The sequence below is a fragment of the Theobroma cacao genome, chromosome 3 (assembly GCF_053813885.1).
Source record: "Theobroma cacao isolate CCN51 chromosome 3, ASM5381388v1, whole genome shotgun sequence".
In the NCBI taxonomy this organism is placed as follows: Eukaryota; Viridiplantae; Streptophyta; class Magnoliopsida; order Malvales; family Malvaceae; genus Theobroma; species Theobroma cacao.
The window spans coordinates 45,963,352-45,987,155 of NC_142641.1; the positions used below are offsets into that span (position 1 = coordinate 45,963,352).

A 23,804-nucleotide genomic window follows, 5' to 3' on the forward strand; every position below is an offset into this window, starting at 1 on the left:
TCCTCCAAATCTCTGTTGTTTCCTCCATGGAATTCTTGAGAGACAGGGAGAGGGAATGGCGTTGGACCATAGGGTACCCATTTTTTGTGTTGTCTGATTCCTTCTTCTGATGGACCCAAGAGATACAAATTAGGAAGCTGCAACATCATGATCCCAAGGGCAAAGATTCTGTGTTTCTATGCAAAAGGGTCATCAAATCAAAACAGAGAAGCCAAATTCAATGTAGTTGCTCTGCTTTGGACCTATTCGTTCATTAAAAGATGAGGTTGATTGAAAGTATAGTGTTTTTAAAGTCATGGTATTTGCCTAAAAACCATCACTGTCCATTTACCAGGTCAAAGTTCAAAGAAGAAGAAGAAGAAGAAGAAGAATCAACATTTTTCTTGACATCTTTGAGCAAATCAAATCATTTTGATTCTAAGCTTCTAGACAAAAGATTATTGAGAATTGCACACATCTTTTAAAACTATTGCAAATCAAAAGAAACTAAAGAAATTGTGTGCGCCTATTTCAGTTCAACTGTGGGCTGCGAACTCCTTTGTACCACGTAACCATGGGCGCCAATGGGTTGATTCAGCACAAACTGAGGCCCAGATTGTGTTTTAATGTGGCAAAATTAATTAATCAGCCCTTCCGTCAGTTGAAAATATTGAGATTATTTAATCCAAAAATATCAATAAATTAAGCAATACAAGATACTCGGTTGTAAAATATCCATTAACATCTCTAATTATCTGTTAAATTTAATATTTTTAATATAACTATCTTGATTAAGCAACAGTCTACAAATTCTATAGTACTCTCATTCTAAAATGAGTTGCAAACTCAACCAAATCAACTCCAACTCGATCATATTTCTTAATCTCTACTTTTTTAAATGATATGCATATGCTATTAAAAATTTAAAGTTACAAAGTCGGAAACCGTGGCAAACATGTTCCTTTTGATTCCATTATATTTAGTGCATGCTCTGACCAATCGTGACATTATCAATAATCTAATAAAATCACAATGATTTCGAAAGAAGATTTAAAAGAACTTTGATGTCATAAGAAAGAATGAAAATACTAATCCGTATTTGTTTAATTAAATGTGAATGGGAAAATGGCTGGCCAATAAAAGGGCAAAGCTAAGCATGGAAAGGAAATGAAAGGCTGGCATGCTGCGGTGTAAGGGGCATCGGGAAAAATATAATATGAACATATGAGAGAAGTAGAAAATACTAAACAAAGAGAACCAAAAGGCACAGCCGACAAAGTGACAAATTGAGAATATTAATGTTCTATGGAGCCAAACCCAAAATTGGCCTCTCAGTATGTGCCTTATCACCAAAACAGTAAGAAAGCCCAGAAAAGAAAGATGAATGGAAAAGGGCCCCCTTGCCCTACCCCCTACGTTATCAGATGTGGCACTGAATCACAGGGCCAATCTCTATGCGAAAACATGGTGCCAGCCACACACAAATGTGAATCCCCCCCCCCCTCTCTCTCTCTCTCTCTCTCTCCGTGCGTGTTTGTGTGTGTCCAGAGAACTTACAAAAAGGTCTGGCTTTTGCTTTTTGATTTGTCTTTGGGGTTTTGGGGAGGAGAGCAACGTGGAGCTTTCCCTTTTGGCGTAAACAATTGATTCACTCACTCACTCACCCCATTTTTTACTTTTTATTAGGGCGGAGGAGAAAACATTGACCCATGAGCTGAAATTAAGGCCAAAACATAAAAACAAAGAATATATCAGCATTGAAAGTTAGAAGTCATTTGGTCAAAATAGTATTATAAGATTTTGTGGTGTGTGTTAAGGTTCTTGAAATTCAAAGGAAAATATGGCCAGTGGATTCGACATGGTGGCTTGACTCTTTCAAAGCTAAGGAAACCCTTTTTTCGTCCTTTTCCCATGAAAATGAGCAAAGGGTTGATTGGGTTCAAGTCCCTGTACAAGTAGACTTGATTTGGTAAGCCTTTTGAGGTGTCGGCTATGCTTGTTTGCGTCTGTCTCTTTCGGGTTAGGGAAGCCAGCAGCTTCTTCTTAACCTTGTACTTTGTCTCCATGCAGGAAAATCTAGAGAAGTATACGAATGTTATGGGGTGGACTGGTTACAGTGAAAATGAAATTTTGGGTGGATTGTTTTAATTGGGTTTTGAAATTGTTTGTCTGCTTTTCCACGTGCAATTATTACCTAATTTGGGTATTAAATTATAAAATAAAGGGGGGAATTTGGGTGCACACTGGACTTGGTCAAGCACTCAATAGAAGCCATTTCCACACTTTAATTTGTACTTCCTCTTCCCCAAAACCCTCAATCAAACTTTAATTATTATAAAAATTACATAAAATCATTTACCGAAGTGTTTTGTGAGGTCTTTAAGTACTAATTTTGATTGTTATTTTCCCTGTTATTGGCTTTTTTCGTAATTTGTTATTTTGTTAAGAATTAATTTCCAAACTTGTTACAGGACTTGTTACAAAATCATTGTATCTTATACGATTTATTAATAAAATTATTCTTGACATAAAAAAAGAATTCACCAAATCAATTTTTTCTTTTTATTCAAAATTTAAAAAATAAAAAATATTAATTATAAATACATAAAAATTAAATTAATTGTTTTTTATTTTATATGTGAAATACAAGCACATGTTGTCACAATATGTTAATGCCCACTTACATTACTTTTAGGTCATGATGCAATTATTCTAAACATTGATGCAAGAGGATCCCAAGTTCCCAATTTTAAACATTGTTATCAATGCAGGCACATGGAGTCTGTCAATTCCCATCAATGATGTAAATTGATAGATCATATCACACAAACTCCCTTTAAGCTTTAATGGTTTAGTTAAACAGTTGACTTTTTTTTTTTTTTTTGTGAGGGGCATAATCCCATGACATCAAAACTTCTTCTTAGGCTTAATTTGCATAAAAATTCTGCATGTTCCTTTACTCTTTTATAATGTGAATGTACTTAGTTTGTAGCATCTTTCCCCTCCTTGCCTTACAAATCATCTGCCTTTGACCAAATCATCAGGCACCCTTCCAACCTTGTTTAAATTATAACTTATCCCATCGAAAGATGAGAAAAACAGATAATTTGTCATAATGTTCACTGACTTCATAGAGACATTATCATTGGTTTTAAGCCCTGCTTTTTGAAAACTGTCTTTCAGCATGGGAAACCCAGATTCCTTTTGCCTTTGGTTCACTGAGATTTGTATTCACACCTGAATTTTTCATCTTTGCCAAAGCCTAGGATCCTGACAAATTATAAACATAGCTGGTAGGATAAAGCTAGCCATGCAAGTCAAGCTCATTTTGCTTTCCCCCAACTGGAAGCAAAATTGTTTCCTTCTTATCTAAGGCTTCTTCTTCTTTTTGGGTTTCCTTAGTACATTCCAGCTGACTGCCATTTTTTCAAGTTGAAGTCTCCTTTCAGGTCGTCCCAATCCTCTCATTTTTCATATCTTTATCTTTCGTTTTCTTGCTCATGTAGTCTTGTTACATGCTAGAGGGTTTTCCGTCAGAACCCAAGGAAGTCTCCCCCACCACTTTCCCAAACCTTTGTTCAACATGACCTTGTCCCTGCCCTAGAGACACGACCCAATCCCACGACGCGCTTAATCTAGCTGATTAAGACACCACTAATTTCAATATTTTGATGTAACATGATTTGGAGTATCACCAACTTTTTTCCCTTAACATAATTTGCCTCCCCTTTAATGATTTTGATTGGTGGGTTTATTAGGGGCTCACCTTTTGTACTATATCATCGAAAAAGTAATATACACAAATATTTAAAAGTAGATAAATAATTTTTAAATTCATTTTGTTTTACTGTCACGTATAAAATATTTATGTTCTATCAACATCAAATTTAACAAGAAAGTTTGTAAAAATATTAACTTCTAAAAAAGTATGTAAAAAGATTATAAAATTAGTTAATTCATGTAAAGGGTGTTGAATTTTATCCACAAGATACCTAATATTGACCGGATTCCTAAATTAATTGGTGCTTTTTTGTTGCTATTCTTGTTATTAAATTGAAGAAAAGAAATGCATTTTCTAATGCGGATAGGGAATAGTAGGTAAGATGATATAAATATTATTACTATATGATATGATAAGGTTTGCATGATTGAATAGATTAATGTGCATGATTATTTTTTGGTTGTGGGCTTAATGGAAGTGAATTGGTTCTTTAAAATAAGATTCCTTAAGGAATCGGCCATTGAGAATGTGACACACACAAAAGGAAAAGAGAGAGAGAGAGAGAGAGAGAGAGAGAGAGGGGGAGAGCAATTGAGCAAAAAATATTGGTTTGATTCTAGAGATGGCTTTGGGGGTGAATCTTTACAAGCAAGGCTTTCCTTTGGTTGCATTTCAAGAAAAGTTTTTAGATTCAAAACCAAGTCTTGGCCACAATCTGGCAAGTCCCTGTTGGTGGCCAATTTTATCAATAAACCCTAACACATGCATGCTACACTACAAAAGATTTGATTTTTTTTTGACAAAATTTACCGTTGAACCAAAACCCTATTTAACACTAATCAAAATTAAGTGGATGTTATTATAAATTATTCGTATGTCAATGCTACGAGCATGAAGTGCCAAGCACATTTTCATGACTCAATTTTCTCTAACCAAAAGAAAGAAACCTCATATTTTACTAGTATCATTGTTTTGTCCCCCACGATCTAATAACTCTACCAATCGGCTCGATTAGCTTAGAGCCAGGAGATTAATTATTAAGCTGGTTTTGATAATTAGTTCTCTTAATTTTAGCAACTCGCATGAATATATTACTAAAACGCTGGTCAACTGTTCATGTGCAGATTTATCACGCGTATGTTTAATGAAAAATAATTTAGAATTCAATACGTCGGCATCAATAACATTTAATATACTTTTGAAGAAACTAATCAATTCACTAATCCTTTATTTAGTACTATATTCTGTTAATTATGTTTTAACATATGTTAAAATGGTGATCTATTCCAAATGGGAAAACCCTTTTCCCCCCTTTTATCCTATTTTCTCATTGACCACTTGGGACTTAAATTCCCATCAAAGTCATACCCAATTTTGGGTCCAGCTGAAGTCTGCACACTTTTGGATAGAGTTAAAATGTTAAACCCATTTTGGGTTTGTGCACTTTTGTTTGGTGACTGCGATAATAAAGAACAGAGCATCAGCTGCATCAGAAAATATGTAGGGTACAAGTATCTATCTACCCACGAGCCAGTCTCATCCAACTTTAACTAACAATGGGTCCCAAATATTTGTGGGTTATATCTCCCTTTTCTTTAGACAAATTTCATACCCCAAAACCCAAAAAAAGTAAATTATTACTATCAACTTGTTGCATATGAACAAGATGGTCACCTCCCAACCACTAACTTCCAATTCAATTTAACACAAAATCAATAATGTTTAAATTCTTAAGACAAAATGCATCATGTTAAGCCTAGAATCGCTTATCGATTTGGACGGGTTTCTCGTTATTTATAAGTAAGGGTTTTGTTTAATGACTAATTACGTGTTTGAGACTCGAATGAGTGATGATTATTTATCTTTAAACATTTGGAATTTAAATAATTTGTCAATAAATAATTTATTAAATTATTGAATAATATTTTTTGCAAAGGAGGGTTGGTTAGGAAAGAGAGGTCATGTAGGTGGTCCTCCGAAAGGCAAAAAGACGTTTAGTACAATTGTACTCTTTAAACAAAAAACACACAACCCACTCCGGGGGAAAAAGGGCGAAAGGCATTCAAGTGATTTCCCTCTGTTGAAACAGGCATTTTCGTCAATTCCAGAACTTTCTAGAACCGTACTCTCCCCTACCAAAAGAAGCTCTAACGCTCTATGAACTTACTGAAATACCCCTCGAGAAGACAGCTGTCGAGTAAAGAAAGAGAGTTGGAGCGTAGTCCCGAAGCAGAGTAGGCGTTGCAGAGTGGTTGGAAGTAAGTATGGGTTTTTGTGGGTACCTTCATCGTGGCAGTTACTTGAAATAATAAAAAAAGGGATCTTTTGTCAGTTCATGCCCGAGAATATTTTTATTGCAGAAAAATAAAAATAAAAATAAATTGGGAAAAAAAAAATACTATGCTTCGTAGTATGAAAGATTTTGACTTTGGCTAACTGGTGTGAACACAATTAATTTAGTACAGTAGTTTCTTCTTTGGGTTTTGCCTTTTTCTCCATCTTCTCCTTTGATTTGAATCTTTTTGGTAGTAAAACAAATCTACCGAATATATTTGGTTTTTGCTGTTAGATTTTGCTTTTGAAAAATCTTTAAAATCAAATGAGAAGTCAAAAAGTTTTTGAAAGTACTGTCTCGGTTTAATTTTATCAGTATGTATTCGATACATTATATAAATTTTATACGTTTACAATAAATTAAATGTCACCATCTCGCTAATAAAATGTTATACACACTTTTATCTTTGCACATTTATAATGTATTATTATCTAATTAAGTCATAGTGTATAGAATATTATATGTTTTGTTAAGATTAAGTGAAATGTTATTTTTTTATCACTTAATAAAAGATAATGTATTAATTATAAAAATAGTTTTTAGAACTATTACCTAGTGGTAAGAGGCAGGGCTATTGGTATTTATGACACAATAAATGTTGCGTTTGCAAGTGAATAAATAAAAATTCTATTTATAAAATTTAATATTCAATTATTTTTTAAAAATATGATACTTTCTAAAGATTTTGTTTAAAATGAATAATATTCATTTGAGTTAACAAATTTTGAAAATAAATTGGGATTGTTTATGTCGATTAGATGATAACGTGTCATGATAATTTATCATTGAAATTACATGTTTTTAATAACCCTCAAACTAATATTTTTACTTATTTATTTGAAGATATGTTTGATACTATTTGACCAAAGATGATGTAATTATTTTATCTAAGTTATTTCCCTTTTTACAAAAAAAAAGCACTTTAGTCCAAACATTTAGGTCATTAATGATTTGAATTGAATTAACTTAATTGCAATGCATAATTTTCATCGTACAATTTCACTTTTGTGGTACTTATCAATGAATCAATGAAATATAGAAAATTATAAAATTGATTGGTTTTTTAAATTAAATATATAAAAATGAAATTTCCTTTTTTTCTTTGAAATTATTTTAAATTTAAATTATGATCCTATAAAATATATATTTCCAAGATTACACGTGTACAAATGCAAAGGAAAAAGGTTATTTTCCAGTATTTTCGCACTGCATGTTAATTTTGACCAAATAATTAAACATGTTTTAAATTTTGTCTACAAAACAGAAAAGGGGAGAAAAAACAACTCAAACTCAAGCCGGCTAAAAAGCGAAGCTGAGCTGGACAGTAGATACTACAATAAACGTAAAAAGTTGACTGAGTCTGAGTGTAAAAGCCGAGCCGCCAAACTTTCGCTTTCGCTAACTGTGGAAAACTAATCATTAGACCAACCTCCCGCGTAACCTCTCAAAAAAAGGAGAAAAAGAAGCTCTAAAAAAGCGATATATCAATAGTAAAAAAAAAAGAAAAAAATATAACCGGAAACCGGAAAGGACGGTGGCTGTTGTTATTTTAACTGGGGCATAGTATTCCTCGTGAGAGAGTAAAGCCTGGGCCGGTCATATGGTCGCGTGATACCCTGCTGTAACCGCCAGCTATTTCCGTTCTGGCACCACCCACAGTAACACAGAAAGCGCCTAAATCCGCCGCACCTTCCTTTTGCCACGTGTTTTGCCTGTCCCCCTGATTGGGCCACGTGTCGAGTTCACGCTTCTTTGTGGAGTCACGTTTGGTTACGCTTTCCCTGGTAGTTCACTCGCATTACGGAATGATGCTATAAAGTCGAAACTGCCCTCCTTTTCCGTAGGAAAAGGGCCATCTGGAGGGGAGGCGGTTGTCTTTTCCGCTGGTAGCCTAACTAACTATAAGGTAGGTGAAACTGTTACTGTACAACTCAGCTGTTTGAAGCAACAAGTACATGCCAGTTAGGATCCCCGAATCCACGGAGTTCGTTACTTTTTGACCGTTAAACTTCTGTGATTAAGTTCGATCGACGGCCGGATTCGATTAATATGCACATTTAGATACTGTGCTAAGTACACGTGAGAGTTTCATCCTTCCAGACTCTTTCTTTTCCTCTGACCGAAACAGGGACCAGAAGTCTTCGATAACACCGTCCAGGTGAATTGACAAGAATACCCTTAAAGAAACATAAAGTTTCAGCATGTACAATTTTGAATTACCGGAATAAACATTTTGTCAAGGGTAATGAGATGAAAAGGGGATAATAAAAAAAACGGAAGGTTCCTTAAAAACGAGCGAAACGCGAGCAAAGGGAAAATAAAAACGCGGTTTTGGCCGGCAAGGCGTTTGGTTGAACCACCTAACAACCACCACTTTCCTTCACAACTCCTCCTCTTTACTCCTTTTAATTTTTAATTTTTTTTATATTTTAATTTAACGCTTCTTAATTATTTTTTGGTTTAATAATATTAAAGCACATCTAAAGCATTAATATTTGGAGTATAAAACGTATAAATTATCCTCTGCTGGTTCTTTTCCGCTTTTCTAAGCCTCCCCTTTTTCCTTTCCTTCTTTCTCTTTCTCCATTTCTCATTTATTGTTTCTCTCTCTTACATTTCGTCGGAAAACCGCCTCCCTCCGCCGGGAAACAGCTCTTTTCACCGGCGAGTAGAGTCTCTGATTCGCCGGAAAACCACTAAGCTCTTTGGTATTGATCATTTCCTGTTATATGTTAAGCATTTCTTTATCGTGGCTCAAATTTGGATCTTCGAGTTTGACTCGGTCCGGCGGAGTACGCGGCGCGTCGTGAGAATGTGGCGAGTTTGGTTGGCGTTTGATGTTTCGGTTTAATAGCAAATGGTGAAGATCGTGATCTAGGGTTTGGTATTTGCTGATTTTGCGCTTTTGTTGTTTCTTCCTTCTTGTCTCCTTTGGATTGTTTCGTTTGGTGAATTGCTGCAAAACGGAGGCGTGCAAAGAACCATTGCGGAATGAGATGGTACGTTAATACTTCTGATGATTTCTTTCTCTTTTTCTTTCATTTTTTATTTTTTGAGATTTTTAATCGACTTTTCGAGATTTTTATTAACTCTGCCTGTACTTGTACGGATCTTAAGCAATGTTTACATTGTGAAACCGTTTTATAAAATTTTCCATGATTTTTCTGTTTTCCTAGATTTGTTCTGCATCTTTGTAAAAAAAATTAGAAATTAATTTTTAAATTCTAGAAAAAAAAATTTCATCGATGAAAACTTCATGCAATGAATACAGTGTTTCATGCATTTTGGAGGAGATGAATTGCATTTTTTATTATTTAATTTAGAATTTCAACTAAAATTTTACACACTTTATTTCCGATATTTTTATCGAGGGCTTTTGCGTGGAGACGATGGATGCCTCATTTTTCTATAAAAAAGAATTTATATGTCTGTTTTCTTGAACTTCATTCGTGAGGTAGAGTTTATTTTGACTACGTTTTTAAATCTGTGGATAAGATTGAAAATAAATTAATGGATTTTGTTTTATTGTTACTATTTTTATTTAAAAAGTTGATCTAGTAACACCGTGTATTATTGTTGAAATTGTCTGATTTTTGACATAAGATTCAACATGGGGTAATTACTAAATTTTGACTGCATATTTTCAACTGGTCGTAAACCTTTGACTCGCGTTTTTAATGGAAAGTTTGGGGTTGTGAATTTAATTACTTGGGCCATTGATTTGATTAAGATTCAGTCAACCATCTGTCTTCTGTATGCTTTAGAAATTTTCCTGGTTCAGATTGGTGTCGGCTTTTTGGTTTCACATTCTCAGTTTTGGCTACAAATGGTTATTGCATATTTCCAAATTTATCCTTTGGAGTTTTGGCCGTCTTGTTTATGTATGAACTTGGTTCCCCTTTTAGTTTTAATTACTGGATGACGAGTCTAGTCTAGTGATGGTGATTGAAACATGGCTGTAGATGCTTTTTCACTAACTTTTATCGTGCTGTAACTTGTTGTTTTATACATGGACTGGATTGGGCCTTCGCATCATAATTTGGTTACCTGATTTATTGCTCTGATTTGTAATGATCTTTGATTGTTTGACTAGAATAGGTTGTTTATATTCCACTTATTTTTGGTAGAGAATGATGCAAACAAATATACCCGAAGTATTTAGAAAACTTGTTATGTTGAAAATTTTGCTTTTCATGAGTAAGCGGATAGTAGTTAATCTGCTGCAGATTTTGCACTAATGAAGCTGTAACTTATTGAAAACTTTGTAAAATTATGGTGTTGACTGTGTGCATTTAGTGCATTATGAACATTGTAGCTGCATGGACACGAATGAAGGTCACTGGGATAGTAATTAGGTGCTGATACAAATGAAAAGTAGAAGTATCTAACTGTATCTGGGTAATGTTGAGGCTGCTTTCATATTGTTATTATGTGTTTTTCAAATCCGCTGCTATCTTTGTTTCTATGTACTTATATATGATTTTTTAATTTGTTTCTCTGCTTCTTTGGCAGGTGGAAGGAAGGGTGTGTTTGTCTAAAGAGGCAAAAAATGGGCTAGAGTTTCTGAAGCGTAAAAGGCTTCAGCGAATAAAATCAGAAACTGTCTCTGGGACATCTGGTGTGACAAATCTGATGGCTAGAAGTGGAGGAGATGCTTTGAGAGTTTCAGCATCATGTGGAATGAGATTACCTGGGAATGCAGAATCTATTTCTAGTTCAAATGGTGCTTCAAGTGAGAGGGACGTCTTTTCAAAGCGGAAGGTCAATAAGTTTGACACTAGTGATCTAGAATGGACAGAGAAAATTCCAGAATGTCCTGTATACTGCCCTACAAAGGAAGAGTTTGAAGATCCTCTGGTTTATTTGCAGCAGATAGCTCCTGAAGCTTCAAAATATGGTACCACCTTCTGTGCTTTTACCCTCTGTCTTTAACAAATTGAGTGCTTTCTTTTTCCAAAGCCCAATGCCAACCCACCCCATTCAACCCTGGTTAAAGGTGTAGAAAATTAATCCTAGAAGAAAATTGGAAATGGAAAAATATGATGCTTTCATATCTATGGTTTATGTTTTCACATGGTTAAATTACTGCATTTTTGTGAGGCTTTTGTGCCTATAACTTTTTGTTTGGTAGGATTTGAGGTCAAATGTTGTTTTTCTAGTGACTGAATGAATTTATGAAGGGAAGACTAAAGATCCTTTGTAGAAATAAAAAAGCTCTGCATGCTGTTTCATCTTTGTGGTACTACTTGTCTTCATGCTACACATCTATTGTGGAAGGTTTTTTTTTTTTTTTTTTAATATTTTAAATTATTAATTGCAATAATATCTTTTGCTTCTCATGTCTTGCACAAATAGAAATATGGGAATAAATCGATCCACTTGAATTAATTTTCAGGCTTGTATTCAACTGTATTTATTGAAGAAATGTTAGTTAACTAATTTGACACACTGGTCCAGAGAAATTGGTCTTTCCAAATATTGGACCTAGTTTTACTTTTATTTTATCTGATGATATTACACAAGAACCAACTGTAGAAGGGATATGAATGCTCGGATTTTGAAGGAAAATTGTTAAAAATTGCCTTCTTGTAATAAATAAATGCTGAAGCATTTTTAATATTTGTTCATTAATTCTCAGGTATATGCAAGATCATTTCCCCTTTAAGTGCTACTGTTCCTGCTGGAGTTGTATTGATGAAGGAGAATGTTGGATTCAAGTTCACAACTAGAGTACAGCCTCTTCGTCTTGCTGAGTGGGATACCGATGACAGAGTGACCTTTTTCATGAGTGGAAGGTGAGCTCTCTACCTTGAAACAAATGTTAATTTCTGCCTTGAGTATTTTTCTGGTTTTGAATGTGAGCATGACTTTTCAGAAATTATACATTTCGTGATTTCGAGAAAATGGCGAACAAGGTGTTTGCTCGTAGATATTGTAGTGCTGGTTGTCTTCCTGCAACATACATGGAAAAAGAATTTTGGCATGAAATTGCTTGTGGGAAGATAGAAAGTGTTGAATATGCTTGTGATGTTGAGGGTAGTGCCTTTTCTTCTTCTCCCAGTGACCCGCTTGGAACTAGCAAATGGAATTTGAAGGTGTTGAATTCAGTACTATTCATCTCTTTTGTCTTTTATTTTTTAAAAATGTTTTTTAGATGGAGGCCTGGTTGCTTAATTTTACTATGACAGTAAACTTTTAGAAAAGAAAAGTAAAATTGCTATCGTGTTGTATAGCTGATTTGGATAGAGAGAGATAGTGGAACTGAGGAAGCAATATTTGATGTTAGTGCTATTATGATTGGCTCTATCTCTTTTCTGGATTGTGGTTCAATTGGTTCTTATGTACTTCTTTTTGTTTGATTTTAGAAACTCTCACGGCTGCCCAAGTCCATTTTGCGTCTTCTTGAAACAGCAATTCCGGTAATGAAATGATCAAAATTTCCTTATTTTCTGAATTTTGGCACTATATACATATGTAGGATTGATATGCTCACATGTCTGGTCCTATTCTATTGAACTGATGTTTGTTTCAGGGAGTAACTGACCCCATGCTTTACATTGGAATGCTGTTTAGTATCTTTGCTTGGCACGTGGAAGATCATTATTTGTATAGGTAAAAGTTATCAAACATTAAATTCCTTTCCGTTTGTTTGCTTTCTTTATATTCTTTTAAGTAATTGCTTTCTTCTTCTTTTGTGGCAGCATTAATTATCATCACTGTGGGGCTTCAAAAACTTGGTATGGCATACCTGGTCATGCTGCTTTAAAATTTGAGAAGGTTGTCAAGGAACATGTCTACACTAATGATATCCTATCAACTGATGGTGAAGATGGAGCTTTTGATGTGCTTTTGGGTAAAACGACACTGTTTCCTCCAAATATTTTGTTGGAACATGATGTTCCTGTCTACAAGGCTGTGCAGAAGCCTGGGGAGTTTGTAATTACCTTTCCAAGAGCTTATCATGCTGGATTCAGTCATGGTATGGCATACTTCTTCTGAACTTGTTCTCAGTCTTCTTTAGCAGAATTCGATGAATATGTTACTAACTGTAATCATTTAGGTTTCAACTGCGGTGAGGCTGTGAACTTTGCTGTTGGTGATTGGTTTCCTTTGGGGGCTGTAGCGAGCTTGCGTTATGCACATCTCAACAGGGTGCCTCTCCTTCCTCACGAGGAACTTCTGTGCAAAGAAGCTATGCTTCTCAATACAAGTTTAGAACTGGAAGATTTGGAATATTCAGCGGCAGATTTGGCCTCTCATCATTCCATTAAGGTTTCATTTGTAAAGCTGATGCGTTTCCTGCACCGGGCACGTTGGTCTGTCATGAAATCAAGGGCATGCAGCAGTATATCTCCAAATTATTATAGAACTGTTGTCTGCACTCTGTGCAAACGTGACTGCTATGTTGCTTTCATTAACTGCAGCTGTTACTCTCATCCTATTTGCCTGCGACATGGTAATCTCCTGCTTTATTTTGGTAATTTCCCTTTGATATGTAATTTTGTCTTATGATGATTCTGATTGCCTTGTGCAGATATTAAGTCACTTGGCTTCCCATGTGGGGGCTATCATGGTCTTTTCTTGAGGGATGATGTAGCAGAGATGGAAGCTGTGGCCCAGAAGTTTGAGCAGGAAGATGTCATATCAAAAGAGATTGAGCAACAAGCTGAAAATGGTGATGACTTGTATTCATATCCACTGTCAAATTTGTTCCAGACTGATGTAGAAGATGGATACTTTCCATATTGTGACATTAGTGTTGTTTTGAATCCTGAGATTGCTGCAATAAGTACAACTACGGGTCAACCACTAGAACATATACAGCCTAAAATGAGTCATGACACTGGTAATTTTCGAGCTGAACTGACAGATGCATTCTCTTCTTTTGCTGCATCAACAATCTGTTCATTTGTGGAGCAAGTTGGATCCTCTCCTAAAAATGTAAGATCCAGCTCTCTGCCTGCTGAGTATCTAAATTTGTTAGGCTGATGCCTGAATTATTTTAATCTTTTTTATGTCTGTACTTGAGCTGCTGCTCCTGCCGTAAGTGAACATTTGCTATTTGTATGTAAAGCAGGTACAGGGGCTAGCTAACCTAGGAAACACTAATGGTAAAGGGTTCTCTGAAGAAGTCTCTCGAAATACATATGAATCTTCTGCATCCTGTTTGTGTCGTGAAGATCGTCCAGGTAACCATCATGGCAATGTTCATGAACCAGAGAGTAGGTCTACAGTGGACCAAGACAGTGATGGGTCCGATTCAGAGATATTTAGGGTTAAACGACGTTCATTTTTGAAGATTGAGAAAAGAAATGCAAATGACACCATGTCATCAAAGAACTGTGAACACCAGGTATAATTATAAAATTCTATTGTTGTAAATTTGCAGACTTAACCTTCAGTGGTGCCTTTTTACAAATAAAAATTGAAAACTATTTATTAGAGTCACAAGTTGAAATTTATTTAATGTGTTTCTTCATGCAATTTCTACAAGGTATTTGACTATAAAAAAACCTTATTTTAGCCTTAAATGTGACTTATCATTGGGAGGTAATTTGTGCATGGAAATTTAAGTTGTGTTTGAAGTGTTTAATCATTTTGCTAATATTTGATGTTCATAATTATTTGTTGGGGTGCTATAGATTTACCTTACAAAAGCTTCTCATTAGCAATTTGCTTTTAGCCTCGAGTGAATCTGGTAAACGGCTTGTTAAAGGATGACAAACTATGATGCTAGCTTTGGCCAAAGAGAAAAATACGATGCTAGCTTTTGATTCAATATCAGTTATATGCAGCAGTTATGTTTCAAAAAAAAAAAAAAAAAAAAAGATACAGCAGTTGATGATGTTTCAACTATTATAGTGATGGTCTTGAATTTGACTATTGTGTTATCATTTCGTATTTGGCATTGTTCAGCTTTTTACTTGAGTTGTATGTCCTCATACTTTTGTTTGATATGAACAGGGGCTCAAACGATTAAAGAAACTCCAACACGAAGGAAGATGTGGGCAATCAACATCGTCTGAAGGCTGCAGAACTGATGAACCAAGTCGCAATATTAATTCCACTTCTGACTGTAAAGAAGCTCCAGAGAATGCTGTGAAGGAGAGGTTTGGAAGAGGAGGCGCCCTTCCCATTTCTATCAAGTATAAGAAGTTGGGCAACGAGGAAACAATGAGTAGGCAGCGAGAGCACCAGAGATATGATAGGTTCCACCACGAGTTTGGAAAGAGCACGAGGGAAACTCCTCCTCTAGAGATTGGGCCAAAGCGCCTTAAAGTCAGAGGCCCAACATCCCTAGGTTCAGAAAGCAGATTGGATTGAAGTTGATAGGTTTGCAGAAACTGATGAGAAATCTGGTTGGTGTGCATCATCATCTGGAGCCTGACTTTGCTAACTTCATTCCCTCTAAAATGGAGTTCTAACAACACAGAAAATCCAAATTTATTGATTCAGGGAGATGCAGCGAAGATTAACCAAGCGTAGGACAATTTTTATTCTTTGTGCAGGCCTCAGAAACTGGGGACGATTTGCACGTGCAGTGATTCTTGTGGTTCTCGGGCCGGGGTGTTTTTCCTTCTTTGGCAGGAGAACCTTCCTGCAAAAGCTGAAAAAAAGGAAGTAGAAAAATTTGGGTTAGTAACTTTTGTAAATTTGATTCCATCAGTCAAAAATTAATTCTTACAGAGGGAAGTGGGCATTCCCACTGTTTCCTCAAAATTTAAAACCTTTGCTGCTTCCCCTGCTAGGTTCGTTATTCTTTTTGTAGCAGTGTATACTACTTAAAATAAAATGCAGAGAAATGCCCTTTCTCTTTTCTCTCAAATCTTTACTATTGTCATTACTTGATTATTTGTGAATGAGATGTTCATGTCTACTACTCATTGGCAGCGACGAAAAGTCCAGCATCTTGTCTATTGGTTGTAGGATTGTGGGGCAACAGTAAGCTGCAACTTGCAATGTCGGATGGTCCTGCGATGTTAGAGTATTTAGCTCGGGTCGGGTGGTGGTGGGGGTGGGGGGGTGTGTTTTTGCGGGCGTAAGCCATCAGCGGACTTTTCCTTATGTAGTTTGTTTGGAACTTACTGGGGAAAGCAAAAGGGGGGTTGGAGGGGGTGGGGGCCCATGGGGAGGCGGAGGTATTGTTTCTTTTTCCTGGGGTCGTGATATGGGCCTTTTTCTGTTGCATCTGTAACGAAGCAATTGCGGCAGTGCCAGGGTCCTCCTCTGGACCACTGTCCTGTTTTGAGTTGCGACAATGCCATGGTTGCCACATTCTTTTTTAATTCTATCCGCAAAGCACGGTAGGACATGGTTTTGTTCCATTCTTCATGACGTTGAGATTTCCACTCTTCTTTTGCTTTCCAATGTCTCCAGTAGATTTTTGTTTTGCGTCAATAGTGAGTTGGCAATAGCAATGTCGATGGGTTTTTTTTTCCGCGTGATGTTTGGGATTGAGAACGTGGTGATGTGGATACAAAGATTGTGAAGATAAGATGGGATTTTTGTCTTTAGTTGGCTTGTTTGATCTTCTCTGCACCCCAGCCGAAAGAAAACGGGGAGGTGAACGGGCCGCGGTTGAACGGGCCAGGGGGCTTGGGCTATGCTACCTTGGATGTCTAGTTCCTGTAAAATTCTCTGCTCAAAGAAGGCTCTTGGGTTTACAGTCGTCGAGCGAGTCATTTTACATATGGAATTGTTTCAGCCTTTGGATCCTCGGGTGTCTGCATGGAAGCAAGTTGAGTTTGGTAGTTGAAAGTTAAACCCAGATGGGAAAGCATATAATTGGTACTCAAAAGAAAAGAAAAGGAAAAAACAAAATTGAGTGAGTAAAAAAAGGCCTTTGTCATAAGCTCATGTGAAGAATTTTCTTGTTATTAGGTGGAATCTATTAGGACAAAATTTTTCCTCCATTTCTTTTTTATTTCGTTTGGCCCAAATCATCTTTATTTGATTGTCTTTATTCAACTACATCCTGAGATAGTGAGATCTCTGGGACTAAAAAGATTCCTCCGCCCAACCGTGGGAACACAACAAGAAATTACCTTTACATTTTCTTTCCTTTGCATATTCTTTGCCTTGGTAGATGACAGCAACCTTCACCATAATGGGCCCTGCTACCCACTTCTCCAAAACCCTTGTCAACCCACTCAAATCAGAGTTTAGCCATGGAATTTAGAGCCCAAGTTTCCAGGCACATCATCCATCGTACTTCTCTCGCCAAGTAAAAAACAAATTACAAATTACCAAAAAAAAAAAAAAAGGGCAAAAGGCATCCATGAAAAGGAGAGGAGAGAAAACCAAAAGAAACATCCTCCATTCTTTCACCTAGTGTGGAAGATGTAACGATTTTTAATTTGGTAAACATAGGTTAAATCTATGCCAACAAACTTGGATGCCATGCCCCAATTTAGTAATGATGGGCAAAAGGTGCCCGTTTCACCATAATTGACAATGCAACAGTAATGAGATATATTCACAGCAATTGGGCACCCTTCCACCCCCCTAAAACTATGTTTCAGTCCCATAACTTTTTAGCTTTATAGCTGTTTGGGCATTGCAAATAAACATCTTGAAAGCAAGCCAAGTCCAAAGACTGTTGTCATGGTCAAATTAACCCCACATTGCTTGTCTTATAGCTGGGGATTCGTACGTTCTTAATGATAAACAACCGAATTGAAAGAGTACACCCAGCAACATGCTATTGCTAGGATTGTTGATAACAAGGAAAAAGAGAAGAAAAAGCACTAATAAATACTCCTAGTTCCACTTTCCATCTGCAAAGCAATAACAATTGGTTTTAGGTTTGATACCCGTCTTAAAAATTCAACAATGATATCAAAACAAGCGTTGTCATTATTAGTTTATCTTTCTATAAATTTTTCTGTGATTCATATCATGTGATATAAATTTGTTATACTTACGTGTGAAGGAGAAATATTGAAATTGTGATACATATAACATAAATCCTTTCACCTATTATCGGTATATTTTAAATTGGATGACTGTCTTCAAAATTTAGGGATTACTCAATTATTACATCGTAGGGTTCATTAGGTTAGGTGGAAGAACCTTTTTTAGTCGATGAGCAAAGAGTACTGCGACTGATCTGCCAGCATAAATATGATGCTGTAAGTTGAAAGAATTGTTTGCATATTAATTTGCATTATTCACCATCTCTGAAGGAAAACACCTGAACCCTTTGTATGGTTTTCTGGGTTTATGTATTTGACCAAGCAAAATTATTGTGATGAGAGTAAATGGAGGGATATAGGGTGGGCAATCCCATTGCCTATTGGGCAATTTGGTCCCCTCCACGTTGGCTAGGTTGGTTTACCAGTAGTTGTACCATAATTTATGAACACTTATTTAATGATCAGGAATTTACATCCCTCAGAAGAGTACATTAGAAATTTCAATCTTTTAAACTATTAGGTTTGCCATGAAGGGCTCCAAAACTGTTATTTTCTCACTCTCTATGGCTAAAAGAAAAAGAATGATATGAGGAGGAGGAGAGGAAGAAGGAGGAGGAGGAGGAAAGAATAGAAAGATAATTAATTAATGGTAGGAAATAGAAATAGGGTATGAACGAAATCAAAGAAAGGATTGAAAAAGAGTGGGGCAAAGTGTTCCTATTAGGTGGGAGCCTACATCCTTTTTTACCTTGACCTCCCAAAAAGGAGCACCATATTCCATTGTGATTGGATTGAGTGTGTCTTAAGGTTAGTGGGACCAAAGCCCCCTTCCCAAATTAATCATTTCCACCTTTATTTGAGAAAGAATAAAACTGTGGAAATGCATTGCAACAAAGTGAAAACCAAGGAAAAAATATTCATATGGAATGAGAAAAAGGAACAAAAGCAAAAACCCAAAAAAAATAAAAATAATAAAAATAAAAATAAAGAAAAGAAATTATGTTAATGGGTTCTTGTCAAAATCTACAAATTTCTTTCAATCACTAGTCTCTCTAGATTTGTAGGGCACTTATCTAGGCTTTCCCTTTTGCTCCAAGTCGTTGGAAAAGATTCAAAATGTTTCCACTTTTCGTTTAATTTTTTTATTATATATATATTTTTTGCAATTAGGATCCTATACTTATTGCTAGCTTCTACTCAAATAGAAAAAGGTGCCTCTTACCACTTTAAGTCCTTTGATTTTTGGGGGGTTTGATTAAGGGCAAAAAATCTTCTTTTTAAAGTGTGGTCAAGTTCCTTAAGAATATATTGTGTTTCTTATAAGGAAAGAACCACCCCCCATCATTTCTCCTTTCGAGCTCTCTTTTTCAAGTCTTTTTTTAAATTTTAGGGAATATTAATTATGCAACTCTTCCACTAATTATACTTTTAATATTATCCCATAGCCCTTTTGCTCCTTCAAAGTTGCCAGCTACTCAATGACTAAGCTCAAAGATACTATTTAAGTTGTATATATATAATATGTATAATTCCAAAAAAAAAGGCCATAAATAAAAAGCAAATATAAAAGATTCAAAGGCACTCGAGCATTTGACTTACTGATTGGTGTATTATCCCCCTACTTAAAGAGTGGGGTTCGAATCCCCCTCCCCCAATTAAAAAAAATGAAAGATTCAGAGAGCATGATAAACGTGAATTAAAAACTTTAAATGATAAATTGTTCATAAGTTTTTGCGTGCACGTAAGATAAACCAGAAAAGATGATTAAGAATACTTCTTACCTTGTGATCGGTTGATAAAAAAAAGACATGAATGATTAAACATAAAATCTAAAAATGGCCACTAGGGGTATGATGAGGTTAATTTTGACCAAAAATCTTAAAGTGGAACAAGTGCTAGCTTTTTCCTCATATCTAAACCAAAATAATTAAATAAGTAATAAACTAATAAAGAGGGAGGAGAATCTAAATCAAGGCTATCTGAGTAAACACAATCAAGACATTTGGAGTTTGATTATTTACCTTGCAACTTTGTAAAGGTAATTGGTTTGGGTCTTAAAAGGAAAAATGTCCTCTTCCAAGTTCCTCATTTGGGGGTGGGAACAGGATTGTATACATATAAAGAAAAGGAAGAACATATGCTAGTGGAAAACTCCACTGCCATATGTAAAATTTTGGAACAAAATCTACAAACTTTAAGTGCACCATTCACTTAGGTTTGTTTGCTTGGAAAATTGCCCAAAAGAAATCCTCTTACTTTGATAAGAATGTTCTTCAAAGACAAGAGGATGTCACTTATCATGATAAAAAAGAGTATGTGGGATGAATATTTGGCTATAGAACTCATTTGCTTTTGTTTTGTGTGAGATAATCCTCTCACAAAAACACAAGGGGCTAGCAGAGATAACCTGATATCGAGATTCCTTAAAGATAGAAGAAACATTAAAATCTTTTATTATTTTTTCCCCCTTTGATTATATTTAACAATGCACTCACATGGACAAGGACATGGAGATTTTAAGGCTAGAAGCTAGCTCAACCACCAAATTTGCCTGTGCATCAAGAAACAAAAAGAATTTCAAAAGTTGGATATATATCTTATTTGGGATTTTGAGTTGATGTGCATGTCAATATTCTAGAGTTACCTTTTCTTTTCCTCTCTCTCTCTTTAATTTCCATGTGGGTGAGTGTTTCTTTATAATGTGTTAAAATTTCCTTTGATTGTCAAGAGTAAAAAGTAGAAAGAAGAAGAAGAAGAACTAAGAAAAGTTTGATGTACATTAATCCTAACTTTTGTTAAGTGTCCTGCCTGTAGCTCTGTTCTGGGTACTTTGTTCCTACCAAAGATCACCATTGTTGTAACATTAAAATCATAATAGCAGGATTTTCTTAGGTTCCTGAACAGGGATAAGGATAACGGTTTGTTCCGAGGTGATGCTTTGTTCAGGTCACTCCCATCAGCTTATTGAGTGGCTGATGCTTTTGTAATTTTATGGGGCTCTACTACCCAAAGTTAGACTTTTTTATTTCAATGGAAGTCTTTTATTAATAAAATTAAAGACATGTAATGGCATTCTAATTTTGGGAATGAATAAAATCTACTTTTCAAAAAAAAAAAAAGGGATTTATTCTTCATTTTGGGACAGAAGGAGTAAAATTTTACACGTTATATATCTGGGATTATACATTGAAAATCATTTCTTTACAAAATAATTTCCAAAAATAATAAAAACCATGGTTGTAGAATTCTTTTAGTTTCACCAGCTCTTCTTGAATATCCTAGCCATTTTTATTTTAGTTTCACCAGTGAAGGTGAAACTCTGATCTGATCAGTTTTCCAAACTCTCGCTATGGCCAGTAGCGATTTGGAACAAGATTTTATTGGTCAAGGCAGGCTTGCTTGATATTTATTATCTATCAATCAATTCCTAACCTGATAGTCTAACTTTCATCGTTGCTTGACTTGTTTGCATATCCAATCTATCATTGCCTGAAAAGTTGATTACAGCTAGACTCTCCTAGTTCAACAATTTCTTCAGCATTAAAGAAGGGAGAAGAATATTAGTTTTTGGTCAACAACAAGTGAAAGCATGATTTAATCTTGCTCAAAGAAGACGTAATTTCTCAAACAAAAATTTTAATAGAAAATTTATAAGTATATAAATCTGTTTGTGCACGCGTATGCGGAGAAGATAGTCACAAGTTTTCTTCTTTTCACAAGAATAAATTTAAGAACCGCGTAGAATAATTAACGTCTTTAAGTTCAAATCAATAATTTTGACGAAACAGTTTCATCCAATTCTTTCGAGACACTCAAGATTTTTCCTTGGACAAGAAAAGGGAAAAAATTAGGGAAGCAAAAGGGAAACATGTTGACCCATTTGCAAATTTGAGTGACAAATATTGTCCAGGAAATAGTGATATTTTTTCATGTCGGTATGATTATAATTTTCTACCCCCTCTATGATTAAATCAAAACACTATTCTTGGTCAAGTCCCATTGGTCACAATCAATTCATCACATTCCATGACTCATTAACGAAGGAGATCACGTGATCTTACATTCATCCGACCAGTCAATATTAGGCAGAACCAAAAAAAAAAAAAAAACACTGTGATTATTGTTTAGAGTTGATGATATTTCATAAAAGCAAAATTCTCTCGGAGTTGATGCATCATGGCATTTAGGGGAGAAAACAGGTCGTTCCCACACCACAAGTTCAAGCGTGGGCCATTGGATTTCCAGCCATTGGTAATTCTCAGATCTTGAGACATGTTGCAAACCAAACATGCTGTGTTTTTGAAGCTTTGAGACACTTGCGAGTTCTGATAGAACTTGAGACAGATAATCATCACTGTTTCCTACAAGTTGAAGCTTTGAGGAATTTGGCTTTGGAATTGAAGCAAATATATACATATATATATATATGTATATATGTTGTACTTTCTCCTTTGCTTATCAGGTTAATTTTTTTTTTAAATCCAGTGATTCCCCAACATATAGGGGGGCCTATGGTTCAAATCTTGGTATATTTGTCAAATCCTGATGCAAAGCACAGTTAACAGGGCTTTTGTTTGCAATATCACATGTTAATACTAGCTACTACATGGTATAATTGATGTTTTTAGATCATGACAAAGGGGTAAAGTTGAGGTAATGTGGTAATGTGTTTGCATGTGCATAGACATGACAACATGTTGATTTGGTTAGATTGGTAATTTTTTGATAAAATCAAACTAATACATCTCAAAATTAATCAACGATCTAACCTTGACTTAACAGTTGCTATTTATTATTAACAAAAATCTAATTTTCAAATCTTGCTATCGCAGGTTTAATGTTAAGCTAGTAAAAATTCGGTTCAAACCCTATCTGCATGGTCTCGAGCCCATTGATCAAATTCATATCTAATAGAAATATAATATCATATACATAGGTATAGATCATCTTACTACATACTTAAATATATAATGCCAAGAAATGAGAACACCGAAGAGAAATCAGCATCCTTAGCAAGCAAGACAAAGCTTAAAATAATATTAGAGGTATTAATGTAAGATTCCTTCTTGACCTCACTAATTATAGCCATGTCCTTGGAAAACTAAGATCAAGGATTAGTAAACTTTAATGACCAAGATAGATGCTTCCAAACTACAAATCTTCCTTTAAAAAAGAGAAGAAATTCCTCAAAACACGTATGTTTCTTAAGCTTTAATTACCATTCCCGAGGAATGGGTTGACATTGATCCCATTACTTTAATCCCCTCCTTAATGATATGTATAAGATCAATTCAATTGCTACAGAAAACAAAATTGTCAGTCTTCTATTTCTGTTCTCTCTGTGTCGGTAGCTGCAATATTTATGTATTAAAAGAAAATTTCGAATCACAAAACATGCAATTAATAAACCAAAAAAAAAATTGTATGTTTAGTACATTGATTCCAATGCTGTCGGGAACCCTAGGTTTAATTTTTGTTGGGAATCTTTTTTGTTTAATTATGAATTTCCTTGATCCGACGATCGGATGAGGTGCCACTTGGGATGGTGGGATTGTTTCGAAGCGAGATCCATTCATTAATATTCTGTTAAAAAATTATCGAAATTAAATATCGGGTGAAGTGTTTCTCAATGGATAAGAATTTTTATGATAAAAAATGCTTCTTCTTTTTTTTTTTTTTTTTTTGCAAGCCCCCATGGTGTCTTGTTGATCTCAAGGTTTTATGGGCATTGCAATGAGCAAGGGTTGAGACAATGAAATGCCTCATTTTCAAAATGAGCAGGGTAAAGACAACCCAATGCCTCAATGTTTGCAACATTTTATATGATTAATTTTCAATCTATGTGTTAGTGGCC

General features: G+C 35.3%; 1 protein-coding gene across 3 annotated transcripts; it reads left to right on the forward strand.

Annotated features, from left to right (window-relative positions):
- The first annotated feature begins 8,353 nt into the window (after positions 1 to 8,353).
- LOC18606813 (Transcription factor jumonji (jmj) family protein / zinc finger (C5HC2 type) family protein) lies at positions 8,354 to 15,861 on the forward strand. 3 transcript variants are annotated; one of them, XM_007040626.3, is made up of 11 exons: positions 8,354 to 9,034; positions 10,548 to 10,932; positions 11,674 to 11,830; positions 11,911 to 12,130; positions 12,401 to 12,454; positions 12,568 to 12,647; positions 12,737 to 13,014; positions 13,096 to 13,491; positions 13,570 to 13,976; positions 14,110 to 14,388; positions 15,000 to 15,861. In XM_007040626.3, the coding sequence occupies exons 1-11, from the start codon at positions 9,032 to 9,034 to the stop codon at positions 15,357 to 15,359; spliced, it is 2,619 nt and encodes an 872-aa protein (XP_007040688.3). In that variant the 5' UTR covers positions 8,354 to 9,031; the 3' UTR covers positions 15,360 to 15,861. The 3 variants fall into 3 exon arrangements, with proteins under 3 accessions (XP_007040688.3, XP_007040689.3, XP_088660787.1); XM_007040627.3 differs by having other exon boundaries at positions 8,355 to 9,034; positions 14,113 to 14,388; XM_088804661.1 differs by lacking the exons at positions 8,354 to 9,034; positions 10,548 to 10,932; positions 11,911 to 12,130 and having other exon boundaries at positions 11,812 to 11,830.
- The last annotated feature ends 7,943 nt before the right edge of the window (positions 15,862 to 23,804 follow it).

Excerpts from the sequence above, each read along its gene's own strand:
- LOC18606813 (XM_007040626.3), top strand. Across the intron at positions 11,831-11,910 it reads ACCTTTTTCATGAGTGGAAG|AAATTATACATTTCGTGATT; the intron begins GTGAGCTCTCTA and ends ATGACTTTTCAG. Across the intron at positions 12,131-12,400 it reads CTAGCAAATGGAATTTGAAG|AAACTCTCACGGCTGCCCAA; the intron begins GTGTTGAATTCA and ends GTTTGATTTTAG.